Source organism: Anabas testudineus, chromosome 1, assembly GCF_900324465.2.
Source record: "Anabas testudineus chromosome 1, fAnaTes1.2, whole genome shotgun sequence".
Classification (NCBI taxonomy): Eukaryota; Metazoa; Chordata; class Actinopteri; order Anabantiformes; family Anabantidae; genus Anabas; species Anabas testudineus.
Window position 1 is genome coordinate 19573346 of NC_046610.1, and position 21476 is coordinate 19594821.

At 40.4% G+C, this 21476-nt stretch overlaps 1 protein-coding gene across 1 annotated transcript in view; it reads left to right on the plus strand.

Annotated features, from left to right (window-relative positions):
• The window catches only part of LOC113162450 (tektin-4-like), a 17543-nt gene extending 2793 nt beyond the window's left edge, over nucleotides 1–14750 (plus strand). The window contains exons 5-8 of the mRNA XM_026360582.1: nucleotides 13789–13932; nucleotides 14012–14098; nucleotides 14214–14349; nucleotides 14436–14750. Coding sequence (XP_026216367.1) covers nucleotides 13789–13932; nucleotides 14012–14098; nucleotides 14214–14349; nucleotides 14436–14750 — 682 coding nt within the window. The remainder of the gene's footprint in view (nucleotides 1–13788; nucleotides 13933–14011; nucleotides 14099–14213; nucleotides 14350–14435) is intronic.
• Nucleotides 14751–21476: the final 6726 nt, after the last annotated feature.

Here is a 21476-nt window from a genome sequence, read left to right on the forward strand (position 1 = left end):
AATAACTACTGCTGTTAAAGTTTGAACAGTCATTTAAGTCTCAGCAGGATGAAGTACAATACATTTAGTGTTATCGTCACGTTAAAACTTTCATTTGTTCTGTAATGTGGCTTATAACCAAAAAGTTCGACGAGATCTCTGACCAAAAGTGGGGCACCGGGACCAGAGGGCAGAGGGTACAACATGTAGCTCAACAGAGAGACAGGAAGATGGAAGAGGAGAGAGGAGGAGAGATAAGAGTTGGGTTATGATCACAGTCAGATAATGTATGAGGTGATTGTATAATTAGTGTAGAGTGCAGCAGGGACTCCTGCAGGACTAACTATGGCAGCCTAACTAAAAAGGAGAGCCAGAATGAAAACACACACATGAGGGCTCCCTGGGATGTAAAGCAACCAATCAGGTTTTTAGGTTAGACTGTCTATTCCATAACTTTGGGGCTTTGTAAGAAAAAGCTCTGCCCCCAGCTGTAGTTTTCATTATACGAGGTACTGCATTCTGAACTAACTGAAGCTTGTTTTTGCACCTAGTTAAACAGCCAGACAGTAAGGCGTTGCAGTAGTCCAACCTAGAGGTGATGAAAGCATGAGCACATTTTTCTGCATCGTTTAGTGACAAAGGATTTCTTATCTTGGCAATATTTCTGAGGTGAAAGAAAGCTGTACTGGTGATATTATCTACATGAGCTTCAAATGGAAGACTGGAATCTAGAATCACACCAGGGTCTTTTACTGTTGCACTAGATGTAACAGATAGGCCATCCAGAGTTACAGTCTGATGTAAAATCTTGCATCTAGCTGCATGTGGTCCTATGACTAGTAATTCTATCTTATCAGGATTAAGCAGAAGGAAGTTACTTAGCATCCAGTCTCTTACAAGATAAGATAAGATAAGATAAGATAAGATAAGATAAGATAAGATAAGATAAGATAAGATAAGATAAGATAAGATAAGATGAGATGAGAATTTATTTATCAGTATAGAAGAATAGAATAACCGTATAAAGTGGACAGCATCAGTATTAACTACACAAGAAAAAATAAAAAGTAAAAAAACATAAGATCAAGTAAATCAAGTAAAACATTTTGAGTAAAGTGTCATGTAAAATGTTTAACTTACACGACAATTAAATGACACACCAAACAACAATAATGTAGCCAGTTAATACCAGTATAAAAACAAATGACAGAAACTACAACAGCAACAACGAATGAAATACACAGTGTGGGTACATAGTGTGTCACTGTAGTACTGTGTTGTATAGTCTGATGGCTGTGGGGAGGAATGACCTGCGGTAGCGCTCCTTCTTGCACTGTGGGTGTAACAGTCTCGTGCTGAAGTAGCTGGTCAGAGCCTCTACAGTTTGGTGTAGAGGGTGGGAGGTGTTATCCATGTTGGATGTTAGTTTAGCCAACATCCCCCTGTCCGCCACTTCCTCGATGGACTCTAGTGTACAGCCCAGGACAGAGCCAGCTTTCTTAACCAGTTTGTTAAGTCTCTTCCTGTCTCTGCCTGTACTGCCCCCTGCCCAGCACACAACTCCATAAAGGACTACTGAGGCTACCACAGTGTCAACATAAGTCCTTAGCAGCTGTCTGCACACACCAAAAGACCTCAGTCTCCTCAGCAGGTGAAGGCGACTCTGGCCCTTCTACAGAGCGTCGTGTTGTTTGACCAGTCCAGTTTATTGTTAAGGTGAACACCCAGGTATTTAAATGTGTCCACAGTCTCAACGTCTGAGCCCACCGGTGAGTGTGGTGGAGGGGACCTCCTGAAGTCAAAAACCAGCTCCTTTGTATTGCTGGTGTTTAGGATCAGGTGGTTATTTTCATGCCAGCCCACAAAGTCAGAGATGTCCCCCCTGTACTCCTGCTTATCCCCCCCAGATACACAGCCAACAATGGCACTGTCATCTGAGAACCTCTGAACTTCTGTAGGTGAAAGTGGTGGGAGTTGTATTTAAAGTCCTATGTGTACAGTGTGAACAGAAAAGAGGAGAGCACAGTCCCTTGAGGTGCCCTCGTGTTGCAGACTACCACATCAGACACACAGTCACGCTGCCTCACAAACTGTGGCCTGTCTGTGAAGTAGTTGATGGTCCAAGCAGCCAGATGTTGGTCCACACCTGCCACCTCCAGCTTCCTCCTCAGCAGTAATGGCTGGATGGTGTTGAAAGCACTGGAGAAATCAAAAAACATGACTCTCACAGTGCTCCCAGGGGACTCCAGGTGAGACAGGGCCCGATGCTGCAGGTACGGAGGTGCGGAGGTGGCTGAGGACGATCCTCTCCATAGCCTTCATCAGGTGGGAGGTTAAGGAAGTGAAGTGGTTCAAGGTACTTTGAGATGAGAGGTACCTTTGGGACCGGAACCAGGCATTAAGTCCTCCAGAGTACTGGTACTTTTTCCAGCCTGAGGCTCATGTTAAATATGGACAGGACCACCTTACAGAGCTGGTCTGTGGAGCTTGAGCTGATGTTATCAGGGCCTGTTGCCTTCCTGACATTTGTCAGGAGACAGGGCAGAATCAAATCTGTTAAAGAACAGGTTCAGTTAATTTGCCCAGGCTTTGTCCTGTCGATCATTCCCAGCCTCACCATGGCTTTATATGTGTTTTAGACCTCTCCACATGGAAGACACGGGTACATTTTTTATTTTAAATCCCTTTGTACTCTGCGCAGTTCCTCCTTGTCCCCCGAGAGAAAGGCCCTCTTCTTCTCATTTAGTAGGGCCTTCAGCCCCAGGTTGTGGTCAGAGCGTCCTAAAGGTGGGAGGGGGGCATAAGTATATGTGTTCTGAGACTTGCTGCCACACACATGGCGCCATAGCAATGGTAGTTATATCCTTTACACATTGCTCAACTTTATTAAGCTGTTTTTCCTCATCTAGTATTGACGAAACATATCACTGTGTGTCGTCAGCATAACAATGAAAGCTAATACCCTGCTTACGGATTATGTTGCCCAGGGGAAGCATGCAGAGGGGAAAAAAGCAGTGGGCCTAAAACCGAACCCTGTGGAATACCAAACTCCACTGGAGGGCATGTACAGTAATCACCATTTAGATCTACATACTGATAACGATCAGTCAAATAGGATCTAAGCCAGGAGAGGGCAGTTCCCTTAATTCCTAAAACAATTTCTAATCTGTGAAGGAGAATACTATGGTCAGTGGTGTCAAAAGCTGCACTGAGGTCGAGTAACACAAGCATAGTGATGCAACCTGGATCAGAGGCCAATAGGAGGTCATTTACTACTTTAACAAGAGCTGTCTCTGTGCTGTGATGAGGCCTAAATCCTGACTGATACAGTATGTGTATGTTATTTCTAAGTAGATAAGTGCATAGCTGCCCCACTACTATGTTAGAGATAAGGGGGAGATTTTCTTTTGGTCTGTAACTGGATAGCTGACAGGGGTCGAGATCAGGTTTCTTAATTAGCGGTTTAATAGCTGCTAATTTAAAAGATTTTGGAACATACCCACTACTGAGTAAAGAATTCATTTTTTTTTAAACAGGGGTTCTATTGAGTTGATGATTTTGCAGAAGAGATTAGTAAAATTAGTTCATTTTCTTCAAGTATTCTAGGTACTGATCGGCTGTGGTTAGTTTATCATCTGCGTCAATTAAATTGTCTGGTTTTAAAGTTTGAATTTTATGCCTTATATGTAGAATTTTGTTATTGAAAAAGTTCATCAAGTCCTCACTACTGCACAACATTGTTGTTGAGATATCTGCAGTGGTCTTCTTTCTAGTTAATTTGGCTACTGTGTTAAATAAAAATCTAGGGTTATTTTTGTTGTTTTCTATAAGAGTGGAGAGATACGTTGATCTAGCTGCACTAAGAGCTTTTTTATAGTTCAGGATGCGCTCCTTCCATGCTATTTGATATACTAACAAATAAGTTTGGCACCATTTATGTTTTAATTTTTGAGTGGTCTGTTTTAAAGTATACATGTCATGGTTATACCATGATTTTTCTTTTAACTGAAGCTACATTATCTAAGGTATAACTGAATGTCGACTCTAAACATGCAGTCGCCTGATCGAGTTCTGTGGGGTTAGAGGTGATCAAATCAAAGTTGATAACTCTGAGAGATGATTGATAAAGCTCTGTGTGCTAGTTGATGTGAATGTACATTTAATGTAGTAGAATTAAAACACATTAAAAACATGGCTTTAGACTTTGATCTGGATAATGAACAGTTTCACTGAACTTCACAGTAATCTGATCTGTGTTTTACAGAACGTCTTCCTTCTTTTGTAGATTTATGAAAATCAGGACGTTATAGTGTACTCAAAGAAAAGGACATCCAACCAGCAGAACACCTGCAACCAGTTTGATGAAACAGGTGGAGCCCAGCAGGACGAGATGTATGAAAACTTCAACACAACAGAAAATATTTACTGTAATGAAGTTTAGAGTCGACGATGAAATGAAAGCTTGTATTATTGTTATTGTTAATATAATAAAAAGCCACTGTTGAAATACCCAAAATATAAATGATCTATTTACTCTTTATCTATTGATACTAATGCTGTCAAGTGATGAAAACCTGTTTAACTAATTACATACTCTGTCAACAATTAATCAAAATTATGCACATTGTTACATATTATCTGTGAAAGCATTTAAATATATTTCAGTCTAAATTCATTTTGAATACAAATAATACAATGTCACTGGCTGTGTCATAATGTAAATAGAAATAATGAAAAAAAATAAAACTTCAAATAAATAGTAATACTAATTATAACACTGAGATGATGATAAAATATATGCAGTATTCAGTGGAAGGTGTTTTGGGTTTGTCACCGTTTCGGCCTGGTACCCAGCCAGCTTTGGATTCTGCATCACATATACTCTCCCTTCTTGATTTTTGTGTGAGAGCCCGTTTGTACACACGACCCTTCAGATTCATCCATTTTTATGGGCACAGATGGAGCATTTACCTATGCTAAATAGATAGAACACAGCTCAACTACAAAGACAATAAGATTCATCAAATCAATATTGTAAGCCTGAAGAAGCCATGAAGCATATGTTGGGTCCAAAATTACCACAACAGGTTTCATACACTAAGAGATGGAGACAACAAAGCACAACAAGGACACTCGGCCTTTTTACTTGCAAGGGGAGCCGGCCTGAGGTCTTAGCATCATAAATGCTTCACCCAGGATTTCCTATCTCCAACTCCGTCCGTTCCCCCTTTGTGCAAGCTTTTTATTACAAATGAGACACACCCCGAAGTCACAGATGGGGGCTGGTATGGTTAAAGGATGATCATTTTACAAGGAAAAAGAACTCCATATAAGGATAAAACACTGCTCATAGGTGTATAGCAACAAGAACTGGTCAACTCTGAGAATGCTGACCTTTTTCTGACCTGTCCTGTTTTATGTCTGTGTGCAGAATGCAGCATTAGCAGAGTATAACATGTTCCTGTTGCTGACAGGATTAAACATCAAAAACAAATATCCTTCATAATGACAAGAAGTAAGAAACAATAATCAAACAAAAATGTAATAAGAGAATTAGATAATTATCACTGAGTAAATCATTTTTACTCTAACATTTCCCCCTGTTTGTCATTATAAGGATTCACTATGAAGCATCAACAATACATCACTTAGTCTCCTAATTTCAATGTATGCATCATTACATAGCATCCTCATACTGATCAAGCTGGGGTGCATCCATGTCATGATCATGAAAGGAGTTGGCTAAAACTTTGGCATAACGATACCACATATTGGTCTCAAATGGGTGTGCGTGCTCAGTGTCCAGGTTTTTCCAGGCCCAGTCCTCAATAGGTGTTGTTGTCCATCGCTTGGTTAGGTTGAGGTAGGTTGGTCTGTTGTCTGGCGGCTTCCCAGTAAGGAGTCCTGTCTCATACAGAAAAAAGAAAACCCCTACCATGACAGTGCATATTGCTGCTACGAGTTTTACCCCTGGTGCCATAGCTGGGACGCGGGGATCAGTTGGTTTCTTCAGCGACCAAAAGTTTTGGTACCGGTCGACTTCCACCCCTACGCAGTGCCAACCAGGGGAATTACTCTTTTGCAGTGGCCCTGATGAATCCACGTGGCGCGTTCAGCTATCTTCACTGCAGTGGGTGTGGTGAGCAGGACAGTGTAGGGACCTTCCCACCTTGGATAGGACCAGTTTTTTCTTTTGATGACCTTTTTCAGGATCTGGTCGCCTGGCTTAATAGCTGAATCCTGTGAAGACAAATCACCATCTGGCAGATTATTTGCATTTACAACTTCTTTCTCTTTCAACATTCTACACATCCAATCTGCTAAAGAGTAAGTGTCTTCTGGCTTTTCTATCACATCTGTGAAGATGGGGAGTACAAAGGGTCTCCCATAGATGATCTCAAATGGGGTTAACCCGTCTCCAGTAGGAGTTATTCTCATATATGTCTTTACTAAGTCTAAACAATCTGGCCATGGTCTCCCTGTTTGTTCCATAGTCTTTTTCAATCTTAGTTTGATCGTGCCATTTGTCCGTTCTACCAACCCAGCACTCTGGGGGTGATATGAACAATGGTTCTTTAAAGTGATTCCCAAATGTGTAGCCATCTGTTTTATGATGTCGTTCACAAAATGTGCTCCATTATCACCTCTGGGATCCCATGCTCTGGCAAAATTTATTTACATATAGTTTTAGCTACTGTTACTGCATCGGCATGTTTACTTGGTACGATCTCTACCCATTTAGAAAAGGGGCAGATCAGTACAAGGCAGTACTTATAGTTGTTGCATTTGTTTAGTTCAATAAAGTCCATGTGTAGGAACTGAAATGGATGCTTTGCCTGTGGGAAATGCCCTCTTTTAGGTCGCACATTCCCCTGTACATTATGTTTACAACATATCAAACAAGCTCTACAAACATTTTTTGAATAAGTATTAAATCCATGAGCATAGAAATGTTGTTCCACCACCTTCACCATCCCTCCTGTTGAGGCATGGCAGGGCCCATGGCTCAAAACTGCGGCAGTGTGGAACAAGCCTTTTGGAAGACATGGTTTATTTTGTATTCTGTAGATGACATCTACTTTAACTGCTCCATGTTTTACCCATAAAGTTTGCTCTGGTGTGGGTGCATTCTGCTGCATGTCTGTAAGAACTTGTAAATCAAATGGTGTCGCTGTTTCTGTGTCCTGCACTGTGAGCACTAAAATCCCACGCTTTCCTTTAGCTGCCTCTTTAGCAATTTTGTCAGCGAAAGCATTTCCTCTAGAAATTGGGTCTTTACCCTTCGTATGTGCTGCACATTTACAAACTGCTAAGGTCTTTCGTAGCAGTACAGCTTCTAAAAGTGCTGTTAACAATGTTGCATGTTCTACTGATTTCCCTGTAGAGGTGGTCATACCTCTCCTTGCCCACTGGGCTGCAAAGAAATGGAGTGTTGAAAAAGCATATTGGCTATCTGTGAAACTGTTAAGTCTTTATCTTGGCCTTCTTTACAGGCCTGGGTGAGGGCAACTATCTCAGCTGCCTGGGCAGAGAAGTGTGATGGTAGTTTGCCTGCTTTCACTATAGTGTCTTGTGTCACTATAGCAAATCCTGTCTGTGTTTGTCCAGTAGGGGTCTTAGAGCATGACCCATCTACAAACCAAACCTCTCCCTTATCAAGAGCTACATCAGTTAAGTCTGGTCTTGGTTTACACTGCTTTTCAGTGTTTTCAGCACAACTGTGCTGTTCTCCATCCTCGGGGGATGGAATGAGTGTGGAGGGGTTAAGTGTTGTGCATCTCTGAACAGTGATGTGTGGTTGAGACATAAGTGTAGATATTACAGATAGGTGTCGTGCAGGTGACAAGAATGTCATTTTGGTCTGAGTCAATAACATGTCCACTGCATGAGGGACCAACAACCGTAATGGATGGAATAAGACCACTTCTGCTGAGGCCTGCACTGCTAAGGCTGCAGCACACACAGTTCTGACGCATGTAGGTAGTGCACACGCTACAGGGTCAAGTCTTTTTGAGTAGTATGCTACTGGTTTAAATCTGCCTCCCACCTTCTGTGCTAACATAGAAGTCATAAATGATCCCTTACAATCTACTGTCTGCACAAACTCTTTCTTATAGTCTGGTAAGCCTAAAACTGTTGCCCCTACAAGGGCCTGTTTTAGTGAGGTAAAGGTTTCCTCTCCCTCTGGGGTCCACAAGATTTCCTGTTTCATTGTCATGGGTGTCTGATAGATGAGATCTAGCAATGGCTGTGTGAGTTGAGCATAATTCGGAATCCACAACCTGCAATAATTACATAATCCTAAAAATTGCATCATCTGTTGTTTTGTCTGTGGTTTTGGAGCATCTAGGAAGGATTTCTTCCTGTCTGCTGTTAGTAGCCTTCCTTCAGGTACTAAGTCATGTCCTAAAAACGTAACTCGTTGTTTTGCCCATTGTAACTTTGACAAGGAGGCCTTGTTCCCTGTTCTGTGAAGGTGTTTAAATAGAGCTACTGCAGTTTGCTTGTTGTTTTGTTCTGTGTCTGATGCTATAAGAATGTCATCTACATATACCAAAACCTGACTGTGTTCTGGTATGTCAAAGTCTGCTAAACAGTTATTTATTTCTTGTGAAAAGATTGTGGGGCTATCACAAAATCCTTGTGGTAGCCTGGTATAAGTGTATTTTTTCATCTGATAGGTGAAACCAAACCATCCCTGTGATTCTTTGGCTATTGGGATGGAAAAGAATGCATTACTAAGATCAACTACCGTAAACCATTGTTTATCTGGTTTTAACTGGTTCAACAATGTGTGTGGATCAGGAACAAAGGTTGCTCGGCTGTCAACAGCCTGATTTACTGCGCTCAGGTCCTGCACCATTCTCCACATTCCTAATTCAGCTTTTTTCACTGGAAAGATGGGGGTGTTGCATTGACAATCTGGTGCTTCAACAATGATGCCTGCTCTTATCATATCACTGATCACAGGTTTTATACCTTCTTCAGCATCTGATTTTAATGGGTATTGTCTTACTCTGGGCCTATAGCCTGTTTTAGGTTTAATGACTATGGGTGTTGCCAAGGTCTGTCTGGGAACCGCCCTCCTGGCCTACCCCTAAATCTTCCTCTACCCCGACCCCTCCCATACGGGGTCCCCTGGAAGAAGACTTGTGTGTCATCTCCCTCATCTATCCCAAATAACCCAAAAGTAGTTGCTGTGGCTGTTTTTTTCTTTTTCTTTTTAATAACTTCTTGCGCATGATGGGTATAGTTCATAGTTTGTTGAACACCGTCAGTACGATGGTTCACATTGTGTTTTCTTATGAAGTCTGACAACTGAGGCAAGAAATCAGCCATCAGAGCCTGCTTCAGCTGTTGTTGATAGGGAGAATCTTGAGCCTGATTTTCTTGCAGCCCACTGTGATCTTTGAATGTGTCCTCTAATCTAGCTCTGAACTCAAACACATCTTATCTTTCTGTCTACATTGTGAAATCTTCACATAATCAGGTATTCTCTTCCATGTTTCTTTCACTGCATCGTGCACCAACTGCAATTGTGCTTGCAGAGCTTGATCCCCTGCGGACAATATCTGTCCCTGACCGTTTCTTCCTGTATAACCTGCTCTTTCCCTTCCAAGATTTCTTGAGAGTCTGTTCAATCTCCCATCCATTTAGACCAAACATTGTCAACTAATCGCTTGTCTTGCTCAACCCATCCTTCTGGGTCTACCTTTGGATCCCCCAGTGTCTTGCAGGCTTCAGTCTTCTTGTGCCTGTCTCTGCTGCTCATAAATCTGTCTGACCCCTGTGCTTGGGCCTGCAGTTTCCTTATCAGGTTCCACAAGAGCAGCCGCCTGCAGTGCAGCTTCTCCCTGCTTCTCCCTGCTTCTTCTTTTGTTCTTTCAGAATGTCTCTTTTCCTCCTTTCTGCCTGCTCTCTCCACTTCGTAGCTTCTAATAACTGCAATTGCTTTTTTGGTTTGTCTTTATCGGAGGCACTAGCAACCTCAATTTTTAATTTATTTACCAAATTGTTACAGAATGACTCGGTCAATTTGCCATCAAAGTCATGGATCTTTTTCCACAACTTCAAATATTGAGTACTGCCAGGCGAGAAGTTTTCCATGAATTTCTCATCGCCTTCCAAGGCAGGTTTACTGTTATTTTTCCCCATTATTAAACTATGGCCTTAAATCACCACACTGTGTACTTCAACAGACCACTGGATTTGTTATCACCGTTAGGTTTCCTCCAGTGCTGCTGCTTCCACGTCAATTGGTGACATCCACACTCACAATCACACTCTTTCACACAACAACCGGTAATACTTCTACTAAAAATTAATGGCTTCTTAGTCCCACTCGACTATTTATTTATAGTGGCTTTCAAAGGGTCCCACTCGACCAATTAGTGATTTCTAAACATACACTAATTCATGAATTTATAGTGGCTTTAAACTCCGGTCCCACTCGACCTGTAATCTATTTATAGTGGCTTTTAATCTATAGGTCCCACTCGACCTGTAATCTATTTGTAGTGGCTTTTAATCTATAGGTCCCACTCGACCTCCTATGCGCATTACTCACTTATTGTTGCTGTATTGTCCATCTCCTGGAACTCGTCATCGACGCCGATGGAGGGGAAGATCAGGAGCTATTTCACCGACCCAGTGACGAATTTACGCCCTAGGATTTTCTGACGGACGTCCTAAACGTCCGGCTGTCGACAGACTTCCGGTGTTCCGTCACCCTCCTCCATTGGCGTCGACTGTTGAGCTCCGGCTCGAAGGACCAGGTTCTGTTTTATGTCTGTGTGCAGAATGCAGCATTAGCAGAGTATAACATGTTCCTGTTGCTGACAGGATTAAACATCAAAAACAAATATCCTTCATAATGACAAGAAGTAAGAAACAATAATCAAACAAAAATGTAATAAGAGAATTAGATAATTATCACTGAGTAAATCATTTTTACTCTAACAGCATAAACTACAACTTTTTCACTTCACATCCAGTTTTGGTGGATCTTTCTTGCATGTTACTGCTCACCTCTATTTCTCCTTTTATGTTATACACATGTCATGTGGTATAAAAACATGTTTACAAAGTTATATGCAACAAAATAGTCAACAGTCCTAAGGAAAGTTGTTTTTGACACAGTCTTTCCACAGAAGACCAGCACTGTGATCTCTACCATCACTGTGAAACAGGTCAAATTACAAGCAAAGCATATCCAAGTAAACATGTCAACGGTTTGTGTGTATTTACGTGTTGAACATGTTGTCATTGTTCGACATCAGTGACACAGGAAATGAAACAAGAGTTCACACAGTCTGCTAATTCTTCTCCTTTTGGTTCTTCAGATGGTGATAACAGATATCCATTGTACTTTCTGTATGTTTTCAGATGTTACACTCACTAATTCAATTCAATTCAATTTTATTTGTACTGCCCCATATCAAAACAGAAGTCATCTCAAGACACTTTACAGTATATAATTGAATCAAAAAATATATAGAAAACCAAACATTCCCATTTGAGAAGGTATTTAAAGGATAAAGGGCAGATTGGATATAATTTACCATAACCCCTGAGTCCAGAGTAGGCTTTTTGGGTAAAGGTTTGACTACAGCAGCCTTAAAAGCCTGTGGTATATAGCTTATTAGTAAAGACAGATTAATCTGATCTAATATAGACGTGCTGATCATCTTTGAGCAGTCTAATCGGGATGGGGTCCAAGAGACATTTTGATGGTTAAGATACATTCATTTTAATTTTCAATCAAGAATGATCAATGAGGAAGAAGCAGTCTGAGTATGAGTGAGGTCTGACAGATGAATCAAGAGCTGTTGTACAAGTATAAGTAAATCCATGCCATTTGCAGGAAGGATCAATTCCAGGATCAATTCTATCTCTAATAGTTATGAGTTATTTTATTTAATTTAAGAAATTCATAAAGTCATGCTGGTGAGAGTTATTATGCACTAGGCTCAACAGAGCTATGACTTTTTGTCAGCCTGGCTACACTAACATGATGGTTTACATTTGTTCTAGTCATTGTTTACAAATGTAAAGTGAAAGGTTTGTATCACACACACACACAAAATGCACGAGCACTCAAACACACTTAACTGTGACTCAGTGTGTTGTGCTGCATGTGTGTCTCCAGGACCTGAAGTCAGTGTGAACAGAAACATAACAAAGACTGATGAAACTGAAGAAATGAGAAAGGTGAATATCAAACTCTGGATCACACAAACTGAAAAACAGACTGTGGTCATACAACCTCCTCTGTGTACCTGTGATGTTTCATTCATTTAAACAATTCTTTCTCTTTAGATTCATGTTAATTCTGAAGCTTTATCTGGTTCAGAGTTGGGTTTGTATGAGCAGCGGAGCACCGATCATAAGAATGATAAAGAACCTGAATATGACCATGGTGTGTACCAAAGCCTCAGAGCAACAGAAGACATCTACTCCAAAGTAATATTATAACCTTTTCTGATACTGAAAAACCTGATACGGAAGCCCCCCACCCCACACACACACACACACACACACACACACACATAAACATATACACCACCGCTGTTCATCATAACACATCTCTGTTCGGGATCTTTAGCATCTTTAAGGCGTCATTGTGGTTTTATCACTATAGGTGGGTGACACCATGACATCATGGTCTGTTTGCTGTTTGCATTTTTCTTATTCTCTGTCCCATCAACTGTCTAGAAAAGAAAAAAAAGATCAAAATATAATCTAGTGTAAATAAATATACATGTCCATTGTTATCCCATTGAATCATTCATTTTACTTTTTGCCCGCAAATTATCAGGATCTGCTTTAGAATCAAGATGTTTGCTCGACTTATCTTTCACATCAGGCAGTTTAACAGAGTTTGACACGACATCTGATCGACAACCTGAGCTGTACCGTAGTTATTTTCAGAACATCTCTGATCTTGACCACTTCCTGTAAAACACATGGGCTGATACATCAAACAGAGATCATACCTCTAGTTGATGTGTCATAAGGAGCTCTCTGCTGCTGCTGTTTAACTGTTAAATTAAATGATATATTAGACATTTGATCAGTGTATCATTGTAATGAATTAACATTAACTAGTATCCTGCAGTTTAAATTCAGTGAATGTGAACACAATGCCTGAGCCAAAGCTGCTGCTGCAGCTGCTCCTGCCAACATCTGTAACCAGACAAAACCAAGCTGCTAAATACACCCCAGCTGAGTGGTTTTCAAACTATCACAGTATCCTCCAACTGGCCTGACAATGACATGACTTCTGGGAGAAAGACTGGGCGCCACAGAGACTGTGGTGATGTACGCCATCACCACAGATAATCTGAGCTGCAGGACAAAAAGACTGGGACCAGACTGTCTGCTTAAACTGCTTAATTTAAATTATAGATTTAAATTTACTTTTGAGGAGAAAATATGAAATAAACACATTAAGCTGGTGTAATAATAATAATAATGAACAATTACCTGCAGTCTTTACAACAATAGTTCAGTTGTGTGCTCACAGTAATTTTCTCTGGATCAAGTGTCTCATACTGAGTTCAGTGTAACAGTAAAGCAGCTCCAGCAGAGGGCTCAGTGGGACTGTGTTTTACAGGAAGTGGACCTGATCAGGAGCGTCCAGGACCTTCTGAAGAGAACTACAGCTCAGATTGTCACTCAGATCAAGTGAGTGTCTCTTTACAGAAACGTACATTTCCTGACATGTACGTCATTCATAAAATGTCATTTAGACGTCTGAATTGACCAGGCTGTAATAAAGTATCTATCTATCTTTGATGTGTGTGTCAGGTTGAACAGAGAGGCCAAGCACATGTTAGAGTTGGACTGGTCTGATAAGTACCAGGCCTACAGCTTTGATGACCACTGTGGGAGACACAGTAACAGGAGTCCAGACACAAAGCACCACCCAGGCTCAGCTGCCATGCAGGACCAGTGAGTTTGAGCTATGAGTCTGTGAATCTGCAATTACACAATAATACAGTTACACTCTGTGTCTTCTGGTTTGATGCAGAGTGTGTAACCGCTCGTCGTGGATGAAGTTCAGCCAGGACAACCTGAACAAGGCCCTGCAGGAGGAACAGGCCACCAACAGTCTCAGGTCAGAGTGCTGCAGAGTAATGATGATGAAGATCAGTGTGATGGGAGCTCAAAGCGTCACTGTGGTAAATGATTTCAAGTTTTCAGTGAACTTAATTAAGCTGTTTGTGTGTCAGACTGCTGGTGGAGCAGGTGCTGCAGGACACCACTGAGGATCTGAGAGTCCAGTGCTCCAAGGTGGACCAAGCCTTCAGCCAGCGCTGTGTGGAGCTGGTACAGGCCAAGACTCAGCTGGAGATGAAGCTTACAAAGGTGCACAGAGAGACAGACAGTCAGACAGACAGTCAGACAGGGTGATCTATTGATTGGTTAGTAATTGTGTGACCATGTGTGTACAGATCTTGGAGCAGATCGGGGTCCAGGAGAGGAATATTCTGGTTCTACCGAAGGCCATCAACAACAAAGAGACTCCACTGAGAGTAGCTCAGTCCAGACTTTACCTTCGCTCTCTCAGACCCAACATGGAGCTCTGCAGGGATGAACCCCAGCTCAGGTACACACAACATCTGACGTCTCTGAACCAGCAGCTGAGCGAACCCAGAAGCTCCCTGTCCCACCTGGAGGAGTCACGCATGGCTCTAGAGAAAGACATTAACTGTAAAACTCACTCACTGTTCATTGATAGAGACAAGTGCATGACTCACCGTAAATGATACCCAACAGTCTCCACACTGTCAGGATACTGAAAAGAACAAATGTGTGTTTGTGTGGGGTCAGCTGTGGTTTTGTATTTGTACTGTGTTATACAATCAGAGAGTTACTGAGAAATCAAGAAAGCATAAACCTAAGTTGTACAGGACATGCAGTATTTACTTGTATTTCACTTCTTCAGATGACTAAAAACTAACAGTCAGTGTCAGAGCTTTAATGTTTACTGAGCTTCCTTGAATAAATGCAGAATTGAATGCATCTGTAAATGAGGCTGAAGATGAGTTTGAATGAAAATCCACTATATTGCCAAAAGTATTCGCTCACCTGCCGTGACTCACATATGAACTTCACTAAGTTACTTTATGAGGCATACAAATGGGTTATCTGGCACTACAAGTAGTAACTGTGTCATTGAGATGAACATTATATCAATAACTTACTAATTTATAATCTAGTTACCATTACACTGATGTACTATTTACCTCACAGTGTGAAGGTTAGGTTGTAGCGCCCCTTGGTGGCAGAAATGTGAACACTTGATGACTGAACTACTTTGACAATATACCAACTAAAAACTAACATCATCTTTCACGTCCTGTAGTGATAAACATTATATTTATTAACTATAGTCTAAGTGGATTCAAATGAAAGTGAGTTTGTTGTCTTTGTACCACCTCAGTCAGTTTAACTGATATGAAAATGAATTACTGTCAGAAATCAGGGAGTTTGTCAGAATAGATGCTTAAGTAAAAAAAACTGATCAAAGTGCAAAGTGAGACAGTTCAGGATTTGCATGGCACACTGACACAAGTTGTGGGTGGAACATTTCTATGTTAGTGTAACTTATTTTGTAGTTTCTCTTTGCTCACAAAAGATGAAGATGTGGTGCCTTCAAATTCTGCTGTTCATCCTCTTCAGTAAGTTCTTTGAATTTGTTTACAAATTTAGAATTTAATTTTTTAACCCTAACCCTTAATTTATTAATAGCATTCATTTGTATCTATGCAAACACAAGCATTGTGTATAATAATACCACCTTGATATTGGTTTTGGTATGTGTCTCCCTCTCTCTCTTTTTTTCAAGTTAACATTTTTTTCTTCTTGTAGTGACCGGAGCAGCAGAGATTATCCATGTGTTTGGATATGAAGGAAAAGAAGCTAAAGTTTCCTGCACTTATAACAAGAGATACAAGCCTGATGAGAAGTACTTGTGCAGAAATGACTGTGGCAGGGATGATGATGTTCTGATCAGAACACCACAAACAGATACTCAACACAAACAAACGAGTTTTCACAGCCACCATCTCTAATCTTAATCAAAACGATGCTGGAAAATACTGGTGTGGGGTGCTCTGTTAATTCAGAGCTGAGTTTGTATGAGCAGCTGAGCACCACTCACAACGATGATTAAGCAATTGAATATGACCGTACAGGGAGTGCAGAATTATTAGGCAAGTTGTATTTTTGAGGATTAATTTTATTATTGAACAACAACCATGTTCTCAATGAACCCAAAAAAATAATTAATATTAACCCAAAGCTGAATATTTTTGGAAGTAGTTTTTAGTTAAATAGTGAGTTATTTTAGGAGGATATCTGTGTGTGCAGGTGACTATTATTGTGCATAATTATTAGGCAACTTAACAAAAAACAAATATATACCCATTTCAATTATTTATTTTCACCAGTGAAACCAATATAACATCTCAACATTCACAAATATACATTTATGACATTCAAAAACAAAACAAAAACAAATCAGTGACCAATATAGCCACCTTTCTTTGCAAGGACACTCAAAAGCCTGCCATCCATGGATTCTGTCGTTGTTTTGATCTGTTCACCATCAACATTGCGTGCAGCAGCAACCACAGCCTCCCAGACACTGTTCAGAGAGGTGTACTGTTTTCCCTCCTTGTAAATCTCACATTTGATGATGGACCACAGGTTCTCTATGGGGTTCAGATCAGGTGAACAAGGAGGCCATGTCATTAGTTTTTCTTCTTTTAGACCCTTTCTTGCCAGCCACGCTGTGGAGTACTTGGTGTGATGGAGCATTGTCCTGCATGAAAATCATGTTTTTCTTGAAGGATGCAGACTTCTTCCTGTACCACTGCTTGAAGAAGGTGTCTTCCAGAAACTGGCAGTAGGACTGGGAGTTGAGCTTGACTCCATCCTCAACCCGGAAAGTCACCACAAGCTCATCTTTGATGATACCAGTCCAAACCAGTACTCCACCTCCACCTTGCTGGCGTCTGAGCCGGACTGGAGCTCTCTGCCCTTTACCGATCCAGCCACGGGCCCATCCATCTGGCCCATCAAGACTCACTCTCGTTTCATCAGTCCATAAAACCTTAGAAAAATCAGTCTTGAGATATTTCTTGGCCCAGTCTTGACATTTCAGCTTGTGTGTCTTGTTCAGTGGTGGTCGTTTTTCCAGCCTTTCTTACCTTGGCCATGTCTCTGAGTATTGCACACCTTGTGCTTTTGGGCACTCCAGTGATGTTGCAGCTCTGAAATGTGGCAAAACTGGTGGCAAGTGGCATCTTGGCAGCTGCACGCTTGACTTTTCTCAGTTCATGGGCAGTTATTTTGCGCCTTGGTTTTTCCACACCCTGTTGACTATTTTGAATGAAACGCTTGATTGTTCGATGATCAGGCTTCAGAAGCTTGGCAATTTTAACAACTTCATTGTATGGCTCTGTAGCTTTTTTTGTCTGTATGAAACACAGCTCTGCATTTTTTCTTGTTCCTAAAATTTGGCACCAGCACACCTTCCTCGGGCATCCTCTCACTGTCCAAGATCTTTTTAAACAGACTAATCAGAAACTCTTCTCCCACCTCTCCAAGACATTTCCATACCTCCACATGTATGTCGTCAGGACAAACTGCCTTTCCACTCTTCATCTTCTTCAGTGCCCTCCTCACTTCACTCTTACTAATCTTTGCTGCTTCCTTCTCCACAACAGTCATCTCTTCTACTCTTGGTTCTCTTTCATTTTCCTCATTTATTAATTCTGGAAAGTACTACTTCCATCTTTCAATCACCACTTATCATGGCACCTCTCAATACATTTTAATTCCTATCTTTAAACACCTTAATCTGCTGCAAATCCTTCCATCTCTATCTCTTTGCCTCACCAACCTGTACGAATCCACTTCTCCCTCTTTACTGTCCAACCTAGTAAACAAGTCCTCATGTCATTTTTTTGGCCTTCACCACCTCTACCTTCACCTTACGCTGCATCTCCCTGTACTTCTGTCTACTCTTCAGTCCTCTCAGTGTCCCACTTTTTCTTAGTTCACCTCTTTCTCTTTATACACACACCACAACTTCCTCATTCCACCACTAAATCTCCTTCTCCTCTTTACACTTGATGACACATTAAGTACCCTCCATATACAGTATTTGCACTGTTTTAGATTCTGTATCAGTGTAGCTCCACAATAAAAGATGTGCATACTTGAGGTATAATATGATCACTTTAGTCGGTATATAGATGGATTTCTTACACCACAAAGGTTCGACTTTCTGGCATCCAGAGAAATATAGGCCTGAATGTTTTCTCTGCTAAACTGGAAGTCAGAGGTGAGAGGTCTCTGCCTGCTCTCGTCTGTTTTCTGGGCGAGGTACAGTTAATTTCGAACAGACCTTGCATCTAAGTTGTTGAACCCTTCTGACAAACTTGACAAGCTGGTCAAGAAGAAAATGGGATGGCCTTAAAGACACAGAAGCTTAAACAAGCCTTTAAGACTTAATGTAATTAATGTAGTTACCATTACACTCATGTACTATTTACCTTCTCAGAGTGTAAAGGCATCAGGTTGGAGCGCCCCTTGGTGGCAGAAAGGTGAACACTTGATGACTGAAATACTTTGACAATAGTCAAAACTTAATGGAGCTGATCATCTTTCACATCCTGCAGTGATAAATATTATATTTATTAACTATAGTCTAAGTGGATTCAAATGAAGGTGAGTTTGTTTTCTTTGTACCACCTCAGTCAGTTTAACTGATCTGTGATGACTGTTATAATTTCACATAATGTTCACAAATAGAGATCAGAAATCAGGAAGTGAGTTTGTCAGAAGAGATGCATCATTAAAAAAAGCTCTAGTGATCAAAGTGCACTAGTGAGACAGTTCAGCATTTACCTGGCACACTGACAAGTTGTAGGTGGAACATTTCTATGTTAGTATAACTTATTTTGTAGTTTCTCTTTGCTCACAAAAGATGAAGATGTGGTGCCTTCAAATTCTGCTGTTCATCCTCTTCAGTAAGTTCTTTGAATTTATTTACAAATTATTTGAAATATAATATTTATTGTATTTATTTGTATATATGCAAAGACAAGCATTGTATAGAATAATAGCACCTTGATATTGGTTTTGGTATGTGTCTCCCTCTCTCTTTCTTTTTTTAAATTAAATGTTTTTTTATGTTGTAGTGACCGGTGCAGCAGAGATTATCCATGTATTTGGATATGAAGGAAAAGAAGCTAAAGTTTCCTGCTCTTATGACAAGGGATACAAGTCTAATGAGAAGTACTTGTGCAGAAACAACTGCGGCAGGGATGATGTCCTGATCACAACAAAAAATGCTAATAAAAAGGAATTCTCCATCAGTGATGACAAAAACATTAAAGTTTTCACAGCCATCATCTTTAATCTCAATCAAAATCATGCTGGGAAATACTGGTGCGGGGTGATGATCAGTGGAAGATTGGATTACTACCCTGCTGAAGTCAAAGTGGAGGTGGTTTCAGGTAAATTGAGCTGATTGTCATCACATTTTGATGTTAATATGACTTTTCATATCATTCTTATGTCTTATAATGATATTTACAGTGAGGTCAGTCTGAATATAGTCAGAGGTAAATAAACTCCATATCAAATTTCTATATTGTTGTTAAATAAAATGTCGTTATTTTGTAAATCAACACCACTGTGTTTGATTTGTACTGGTTGACGACAGAAGACATGGTCTGTTAAAAACTATTTACTCCCATTCCAAAAGGTCAGTAATACATTACAATAAAAACTTAAATATGTGATTTTGTCATTTTATTTAGGTGATAAAAACTTCTACGTCTTTTTTCTAAACATGAATACATTTAACAAGTTGGGACTGAGGCTGTTGCAGACAGGCCGCTCAAGTACAGACTCTCTGTGTATGTGGAGCCACTCTGTCGTAGCACTGTTGACTTTTTCATCATCTTAGCTGACAACAGTCTGATGGTCTTGTTCTTTGAACTGTTTCGAATGAGTTGATGTACAGCTTTATCTTGCACAAGTAGAGTTTCAGGTTGGCTGTATGTGACTGTATTCAACATCATAGCATGATGGTCCTTTATACAACAGTAAATGAGATGTTAACGCAGGTTCGAGCACATTAGATAGTGGAATCTGCCCGTTGATCTTTAGAATTTAAAAGAGCTACAATTTTTTGTAAAGTTGCATTTACATTTATTCTCTTTAACTGATTCGACAAATCTCTCACAAAGGTTGGCAGAAATTAAAAAGCTTCATTACGAATTAGAAAGTTTTAAAATCAACCCAAATGTTGTTGCTTGAATATTTTATAAACCTCTCTAAGCTGAATAATGAGGTCTGTCCTCAAATGTTTTGTATTTAGTACTGATGTATAATATTAAAATACACTAATTAATATTTATACTTTTCTCTGACAAACAAGGGTTCAAGGTAAATGCCAAATCAGATATTAAGTTTGTATTGCATAATATAATTAAAGATAGTTAAAACTGATCCACACTATCACTTAAAAGCTGATTATATATAAATGCACTAGTAACAATAATCCACTGATACTGATGTCATTGTGCCTGCAGATACTGAACACTTTTTAAACTAATATATCTGTATTTCAAATAATTTCATAAATATTACTTTTACACAAGGATTAATACTAAATAACACTGTCTGTTTGTTACACTCTCTGACAGACACCTGCTGTGACAGTTCCAGCAAAGTCCAAAGTTATGAGGGAGGTTCAGTGTCCATCAGTTGTCCATATGAGTCTCAGGACCAGAACAACATGAAGTACATCTGCAGAGGAAACCAGCCGTCCTCATGTCTGCAGCAGGCACTAATCACCTCTAACAACAGACAAAACACACAGTTCAGTCTGACTGATGACAAGGAGTCAAGAAAATTCACAGTGACCATTACCAGTTTGACCCAAAAGGATTCTGGGTCGTACCTTTGTGGAGTGAAGAGAAACACAGGACTGGATGTTTTCTCTGCTGTTGATCTGGAGGTCAGAGGTGAGAGGTCACAGATCTACCTCATCACATACTGAGTTGGGTCACTGTTGTTTCACATCAATAGAAATGTACATAAAGTAAATGTAGGTTTTTGTTTGTTCATCACTAAACTTTGAAAGCTGATGTGTTATTAGGTCATTTGCTCAAGCTCTTCGTCTCACAGAGTGGTGCTGTGTGAAGTCAAACAACTGAGCGGCACTGTGGACGTCCACTAACTATGCAGTGTCCCTATCCACCACAACATGGACAAACAGAAGTCCTCTGTAAGGGAGACCACCACAGAAACTGTACAGACATGGTGACCAGTCAAAACAGCTCAGGACAGACTGACGTTCAGGTTCACTCTGCTAGATGATGTTTCTCCAGTTCTTTCTCAGTGACCATCACAGAGCTGAAAGCAGGGTGATGCTGGGAATACTGGTGTGGTTCAGACTCACAGTGGAC